This window comes from Elephantulus edwardii, unplaced genomic scaffold (genome assembly GCF_000299155.1).
Source record: "Elephantulus edwardii isolate Elephantulus edwardi_28Jun2011 unplaced genomic scaffold, EleEdw1.0 scaffold00031, whole genome shotgun sequence".
Taxonomy (NCBI): Eukaryota; Metazoa; Chordata; class Mammalia; order Macroscelidea; family Macroscelididae; genus Elephantulus; species Elephantulus edwardii.
The window spans coordinates 6,521,466-6,530,165 of record NW_006399781.1 but is presented as its reverse complement, the minus strand read 5'-3'; the positions used below and the strand labels follow the sequence as shown (position 1 = coordinate 6,530,165).

General features: G+C 39.2%; 1 protein-coding gene across 1 annotated transcript in view; it reads left to right on the top strand.

Annotated features, from left to right (window-relative positions):
- Positions 1–8,377, top strand: part of LAMP3 (lysosomal-associated membrane protein 3) — a 32,376-nt gene extending 23,999 nt beyond the window's left edge. Inside the window, exon 5 of the mRNA XM_006884155.1 lies at positions 8,238–8,377. Coding sequence (XP_006884217.1) covers positions 8,238–8,377 — 140 coding nt within the window. The remainder of the gene's footprint in view (positions 1–8,237) is intronic.
- Positions 8,378–8,700: the final 323 nt, after the last annotated feature.

Below are 8,700 nucleotides of genomic sequence, written 5' to 3'. Positions count from 1 at the left end.
ATATATATATATATATATATATATATATATATATATTTGAAGCAAAATATGAGAACAATCAGAAATGACAGGCTAGAAGAGCTTGACTTACCCACAATATGATCCATTTTCTTTGTTTCACAAATATTTATCACAAAAGCCTTAACCAGGAAATTACTAATTGGAAGTGAGTGAGTGAAATGGATTGGAAAATTTTCAAAACAGGGACTAGACCATTGTTGAAGGTCATCTATTGCATAGGCTATTTGACTGTGGTAATCAAGGGGTTTATTTCAAAGCAAAAGGAGTAAAAGGAGTGATTGATTTCTAGATGTAGAGAGCTCTGGTGGCTTGGTAGTAAGAAATTGTGCTGCAATCCCAAAGGCATGTGGTTCAAATCCACCAGTTGCTCTGCAGGAGTAGGATGGACAAACTCCTTCTGTGCAATTTTCTGTCTCTGAAAACCTGCTAGAAAGTCAGCTATGGGTCAGATCCAACTCAAGAGTACACAATAATAACAACATAGGCTATTTATATATATATTTTCCTCAGATGTGCCAATCTTCATATCTAATAGGGAGTTAATGAAAATTGGCAACACCCTTATAACCACTGCTTATCTTTGAAATGCACTGACCTTTCTTGGGGAATCTTAGTTCTCTTCACTTTCTTGGAAGGGAGGGGCTGAGGAGGGCACACAAGAGCCTCAAGCATCCGAGAGCCCTTCTAGAGTTTCAGGAAATTCCAATTTCTCCTAACACCAGGAGGATGTTTGTGAAGGCCTGGTGTTCCCCACAGTGGCTCGAATTCAACAGGGAGGGTTTGGCTTTGGAGAAATGAGGTTTCTTTCCACCTCCCACCTCTACCAGTCTGGAGTTCCCACATGGGCTCCAGACTCCCATGTTTGCAGTTTGCAGGAAGTATCCTTGAGAAGCCCTGCAACACAGAGCTCGAATTGTTTATTTAACATGCCACCAACCTCCTGCAGAATTACTAAAGTACATTCGCTTGTGGTGTGGAAATGTCCCCAATAGCAGATGGAAAGGAGAAGTGGCATTTAAAATCTAGAGTAGAAGGGTAAGTCCCTAGTCAATGCCCAGTTAACCAGTCAATTCTGGCTGTGACCACAAGTGTGTCAGAGCAGATCTCTGCTCTGTGGGGTTTTCAACAGAGGACTCCACAGAAATCTCTCACTCAGCCTTTGCGGTAACTCTGGGGGGATTCCACCTGCCAGCTTTACAGTTAGCAGTTTACTGTCGGTGCCCTCTGTCCTGCCAGGCACCCCTCAGAGGGTAAGGTCAACTCAACAACTCATTGTCATTGAGTTGGAATCGACTCAGCTGAGGCTCGAGTGGGTTTTCAAAGGCTATTGGTCACACAGGAGGAGAGTGCCCATCTTTATTCCTCAAAACAGCCACCTGCCTTGACCCCTGGAGCTCCTCTGCTCTCCCCATGAGGCCCTCAGAGAGATAAGGTAGTTTGCATACATTTCTTTTCCTTTCTATCATCTTTGATGAATACTCTTGGGTAACAGTTCCTGCTTAAACTCATAAAAACCCGCCTTTGACTCATAGCAACCCTGTAGGGCAGAACAGGACTGTCCCATATTGTTCCCTTGAAGTGGTTAGTGGCTTCAGAACCACTGACCTTTTAGTTAGCAGCTGACCTTAACCACTGTGACACTCCCCCACTGCCAATTATCTTCAGAATTTCTCTTTCCCTTATTCTAACTTTGTTCTTGTTGTTATTGGGTGATGTTGAGTTGTTTTCCACTCATAGTGAGCCTGTGCCACAGATGTAACTGCTCTACCAGATTTTCTTGGCTGCAGTTATTACAGAGGCAGATGGCAGGGTCTTCTCACAGAGCTGCTGGGTGTGTTGGAACTGCTAACCTTTCCATTATCAACTAAGTTAAACCATTTACACCACCCAGGGACCCAAGCTAATCACCATAAATGATAAAACATTAAGGTAATCACCATTAATTATAGAAATACCATTAGTGATAATCACCATTAAGGATAAAACATTTAAGATTAAGCTCTTATAAGGAAGCTACTAAATATGGAAGATATTTTTAAATAATACTTTCTTGTTTTTTTCATATGCTTGTACAGCAAAACAAGTTTCCATTTGACAATTTCTACACGAATTATTCATCGTCATTGGCTCTCTTTTTTCACAGTATGTCAACATGCTATTTAAATGTACTGAAGTTGCTCCAGTTCTAACATCCTAGTTTCCCTGCTCCCTTATCCTCTCATCTTTGCTGTAGAGTAATTGTTGGTCCTTTGATCTCATATACCTATAGGATTGTGGGTTTTGTTTTTTAAAAAAGGGAACACTATGTTGTTGTTGTCGTTAAATGCTGGCGAGTCACCTGCAACTCATAGCAATCCCATGTACAACAGCTCTGAGCCCTGCTCTATCCTGAGCCAACCTCACTGTACTCATGGAAAATATCCTTTCTTTTTAGTGAGTCAATTTGTTATTTTGCTAATAGGTGACTGAAAGAAGAGCAAGGGTGTGGGGATAGTGAGGACTGGCCTCTATTAACTCCACAAGAGGAAATTTCCCCCATCATCATCATCACCACCACCATCCACAATAGCTAAACCAATTCCCATGAGGTCAGACATGTCCTCCATTCTCCCACGCCTATTTCTACTAATTCAAACACCACTTCTACTCTTCTACTGGATCCAAAATTCATTTCAATAGCTCACAGACCACATAGAACCATATTCAATATTATGTGGTTTATAAGGGACGTTAATAGGATACAAATGAAAAATTACCTAAAAAGTGAGAAAGTTCAAGTTGGTCTCAGGTTTCCTCACAATAATATTTAAAGGCAACAAATAATAGAGCAATATCTACAAAGTCCCAAGAGAAAGGAAGTATGACCTCAAAACATTAAGTATGAAGACAATTGGCAGATATCCTGAAACATTAGCTTATTCAAAAGATACCACTAATGAGACCTTCTTAAAAATATTGTTTGACAATGAAATTTAGTCAGCTAAGAGACAAGCCAAAATAGTAACAAGGAAGTAAGCAAACAAAATAGAAAAGCCACTTTAAAAAAGGACAGGTGAGGTATTTAATCCATTTAAATATTTTTTTAAAAAGAATGGATTTATTAATTTGTTAATATCTCCTTATATCTAAAATGGCCATTTGCACACAGATATTTATTATAGTATCATTCATAAGGGCAAAAGATTCTAAATAAACCCAGGGTCCATCAATCAGGGACAGATGTTAAAACTATGGTATAACCACAAAATACTACACAGCTAAAAAAGAGAATGTGGGTGTTAGCACTTATGTATAATGGAAGAGATCTAAAGTACATTATTGAATTTGAAAAGAGCACCATACGTAATAATGATAAAAATATAAAGGTATATATTAGTTTTTGTTTGTACATGCATAAAGAAACCTTAGAAATATGTATATAAAAAATGAAGCAAAGTACTTATCTAATGGTGTGAGGGAAAGGTCAGGAAATTGAACAAAAGTTGAAGTGAAATTTTTCCATTTATATTATCTTGTGTTATTCTTCTCTTAAATCATGTATGTTCCTCTTTCATATATTCAAAATAAGTTTTCAAACACTCTTGATTGATAGTTACCAAATAGAATGGAAATGTTATAGATTCAGACAATATTTAAACCCAGCCATTTAACTATTGAAATTTGCACTGGGAGAGAAGGTGCTTGGAAAGGAATCTGTTTTTGCTCATCTTCACAAACAGTATCAATGGACAGTGTCTCAACTGAAAACACACACAGTTTAGAAAACAATTAATGCCTTCTTCAATTCATAACCTCTTCCTGTATTTCCTAATCTTTTAGTGTATTTCATAACCACTTAATGTATGCTTTATCTCTTTTTGAACAGTGGAGAATTTCTAATGAAACAGTATTTCCTAGAGCAAAGAAATATTTATTTGAAATATAGTAATTCAGCCTGCTAATTTTTAGTCTTCCCCTTCTGTTAAATTCAAGTAAAATTAAATTATCAATTTTCATAAATAACATGTATGATTCTATTTTAATAAAAGTTTTCTATTTCTTTTTCTATCCATGTATCATTATAGGTGTAAAGAAATATGCCTGAACAGATATTTGTTGTATAAGCAATGATAATTTCCAAGTGAATTTTTTTAGAGTGGTTGATTTTTCACTGATTCATTTGTGTTTTTAAAAAATTAATGATTTACAGTAAATATATATTCTTTTTAAAATAGGGTAATTTTTATCTTTAAGCTTGCACATGAGTATATGCACTCACATTCATACAGAGAGGAAGCAATTGGCTCAAAAAGATTAATTAGAGTGGTAGAAATATGATGATTGGACTAATTGTGCTTTGTGCACATTTTTCTGCATTTTAAAAACATTTATACAATATTTAATTAAATAGTATAGATATATAAGATATACGGGAAGCTCTGGTGGTTTAGTACTTAGTCGTGCTGCTAACACAAACTTCACACCTCTCTGGTGGTTTGAATCCATCAGTGACTCCAAGGGAGAAAGACAGACAATCGTCTTCTGTGTGATTTACAGCTTCAGAAAAACCACTGGAGGGTCAGCGATAAGTAAGTTCCAATTCAACATCAGTAAGTTTGAGTTTATGTGTCTGTGTGTATATGAGAGAGATGAGGATGGTACAAGATAGGACAAGGTTACGGTTCTACAGGTTAAGGTTAAGGTTGTCTACAGGGTTGCTATGCTCAACTTGACTCATAGTCAAAGTCAACAGCACATAAGAACAATAACAACAACATGTATCTCAAAAGTATCATGCACTTTAGAAATATTTGTAATAAAAAAGCAATATTTCCTTTAAAAGACAAAGTGTTTTTAGAAACAGTAGAGAAATTATAATTACAAATTTTAAATTTATATATACATTTATTTATTAAATTTCATTATAAACTTTTTATAATTATAACTTCTTCTCATAGCTACTACCATAATTGTATTGTTGTTATATGAACCAGCTCATAGCTGGGTTTTCCCTCCAGTGGATTTTCACAGGCAATAAATTGCATGAGAAGAGATTGTCTATCTTTCTCCTTAGGACCAGTCATCTACCTTTGGGTTGGCAGCTCAACTCCTTACCACCCAACTACCAGAGCTTCCTATTATTATATCAATTATATCAATCATATCAATCATATCATATCGTATCATATCATATTATTGTTATGTGCCATTGTGTCTACTATGACTCATAGCAACCCTATGCACAGTAAATCTGAACCCTATCCTCTCTTGAGCTAATCTCATTGTCTCTGATACACCTGACCCCATTGCCACAATCACTATGTCAAGCCATCTTATCCAGGGTCTTCTTCTATTTTGCTGACCCTCCACCCTTCAAGCATGATGTCCTTCCCCCAGGACTGGTCCCTCCTGGCAACAGGGCCAGTTGGAGCATTTTAGTTAGAAGTATGTATAATCCTGGAAGGCCAGGATGCCAGAACCAAACCCATTACCCTCTATTTGACTGACTCTGGCTCTGACTCATAGTAACCTCTGGCTTTCTGTGACTGTAAATCTTTACACGAGCAGATGGCCCCATCCTTCTTGCCGAGAAGCTGGAGGATTCGAATTGGCCACCCTTCAATTAGTAGCCCAGTGCATCAAGTTCTGAACCACCACTGCTCCTTCTTTTGTGTGTGAACTTATATTTTCTTTCTCATCAGTTTTATATTTCCTCCTATGGCAGATAAGAATTTAACAATCTTTCTTGCCAGAACTGGAGGTTTTTTTAAATAGATAGCCAGGCCATGCTCCTGAGGCTCCATGAGGTTCCTCTGGGTGAACTAGAATCTCCAATTAGGAACTGAGCACATTTGCACCACTCAGGTTCTCACACCGCACCCATTTTATACTTAGGTCACTCTGTTCATTTAGATTAATACCTATCCATTGCCAATGTGCATGTCCCAGCTCCCAGCAACCCAAAAGGTCTAGAAAAAAATCCGACTGCCTCTGACGGTTTCCAAGGCTGTAAATCTTGATAGAAGCCACATCTGTCTTCCACAGAGAAGCTGTTGAGTTCCAGTTGCTCACCTCTCAGTTAACAGGTGAATGTAACCACTGTACCACTGAGGCTTCTTTAAATCAGTCAAGTATGCTTTACTATAATTAGGTAAATTTTGCTAGTACCAAACCAAATAGTGGACTGCAAGCATTTCTTTTCTTATACAGTATTTCCCCCTTTCCTCCTACTGTCTCCAATTGCCAGTTCCTCTCTCTGGATCCTTCCTAATAGTTTTTACTTGGATTTTGAATCACAGAATTGGTTAAAAGTGGTTTAAAACACAGTCTTAAATTGGTTCATGCAAGGAACTTATGATATGTCTTCCTGACTTTTCATGAGCAACGCATACATTTATTTGCACTTCCCCTCCCTACACCTTCTGCCTCTCCATAACCCTGGGTATTCTACCAAGTTCTATCAAGGTTAACCCAGGCATCTCCGTCCTTTTACAGTCATGATTTACTGGTTCATGGTCCAATGAATTACTTTTTTTTTCTTTTTAGGGTTTTTTAAAAGTTTTACATTGGTTGATTACATTTTAAATTAATGCCTCTACTGTAATAAAAGGGAGCTCTGGTGGCACAGTCTCTAGGGAGGTGTGCTGCTAACCCAAAGGCCACTCAGTTCAAATCCATCAGCGGCTCCCGGAGAGAAAAATGGACAGTCTCCACCCTTGTGATTTACAACTTCAGAACCTCAGTGGATGATCAGCCCAGAGCAGTGTCTGACTGCACCGCAGTTAGTGAGTGGGTGAATGTAGCGAGAAAAGAGCGCTGATGGCTTTGTATGCACCATGTCAGGCTGCTAATCAGGAGATTACTGGTTCATATCCACCAGCCATGCCATGAGAGAAAGATAGGCAGTCTCCTCTCATCAAAAAATCTTTGAAAACCCCATGGAGATTCGCCATGAGCCAGAATTTACTCAATGACAATGGGTTTGGGGAACTCTGGTGGTTTAGTGGTAAGGAACTGTGCTTGTGAACCCAAAGGTATATGGTTTGAATCTACCAGCTGCTCCAGAGGAGAAAGAAGGACAGTCTGTTCCTATGTGATTTCCTGCCTCTGAAAACCCACTGGAGGGTCAGCTATGATTCCTTTCTGACTTGATAGTACTCAAGAACAACAATGAAGGAAAAGAGTTTGACAACTTTACAAACTCTCACTTTCAAGGCCTAATAAACGATTGAGTGTATTGATATCCTTAGCTCACTAAAAGCAATAAAAGAAAACGTTAGGAGTGGCAAAAGTGTAATACGAATAACTATCACGTGTTTTCAAGAAATGGTATGTAATCTGGTGTCTCCAGTGGTCTAGTCATTGTGGGCACGCCACTCTCTACAGGAAGCAGGTCTGCAACGAACCAGGAAGAACACTGACTAGACATCTGATAAATGAATAGGAGCTCTGGTGGCACCTTAGCCTTTAAGAAGCTCATAGTGTGTTATGTGTCGTGGTAACAAAAGTTTGTCAGTTCAAATCCATCAACTGTCTTTCAATCTAAAGAGAGACAGTCTTCTCATATAGAGATTTACAGCCCTGAAAACCTTATGTTGTTATTGTTATGTGCCATTGAGTCATAACAGACTTCTAACTGACCCGCCACCAAGTTTTCAGAGGCTATAAATCATATGGGAGGAGACTGCCCATGTCTCTCTCTCTTGGAGCAGCTGATATATTTGAACCAGCTGCCTTTGGGTTGGCAGGGCAACTCCCTACCCATTAGACCAACCACCACAGCTCCTTTGGGAAACCCAGTGGAGGGTTGATATTAGTCAGAATCAGCTTGATAGCAGTTGAGTTTTGGTTTTGGTGTATTAGATGGTATGTATACTTGAAGAAGTCTCTGGACTGCCAGTTGAAAAGTTTGTAATTCGGATCAACTCTAAGGTGTCTTGGAAGTAAAGCCTGGTGATTTTATGAATGGTAATGACCTTAAAAACCACTTGAAGGGCAGTTCTACTCTGACATGCCAGCTATATATATGTTCCAGGAGAAAACAATACCTGGATAAAATTATCTTTTAAAATCTCCTCTTATTTGCTTGCTTGAAAAATGAAAACGCACTCAGCTGGCTCTTGGCAGAACTGACACTCAAACCCTGATTTGCTTGACTCCAGAGCTCATGCTCTTGCCAGGCTTGCCTGCATGCAGGAGCGCCCTGCCTGCTGTAACCGTCCTGTTTTCTCTCCTAGTGGACGAGTGTTCATCTGACTACACAGTGGTGCTTCCGGTGATAGGCGCGGTGGTGCTGGGCCTCTGTGCTCTGGGATTGATCGTCTATGGAATCCGCCGCGGGGGAGGGCGTGGAGCAGCCGGCTACCAGCGCATCTGACTAGTGCCCAGGGAAAAAGAAAACCCTGGAGCACAGGGAATTCTTTAATTATTCCCAGGTGTCCGGGACTTCCCTCCCACCGGGGTTTCCTCCAACCCCGAGAACCATTCTCCACAAAAGCCAGCAGCACGATCGATTTCAATTCAAGCAGCATATCAGTTTCTAAATACCTTCTGTACATTTTATGAACTAGTAGTTTGCTTAAAGATAATTCTTTCTGGTTTCTTTCAGAAGATTTCATCCACTCAAAGTACCCTAAGTAATATGAAGTATTCTATTCCGTTAGAATAGTGTGCAAAATAACACCTGCTTCCAGATTGTGG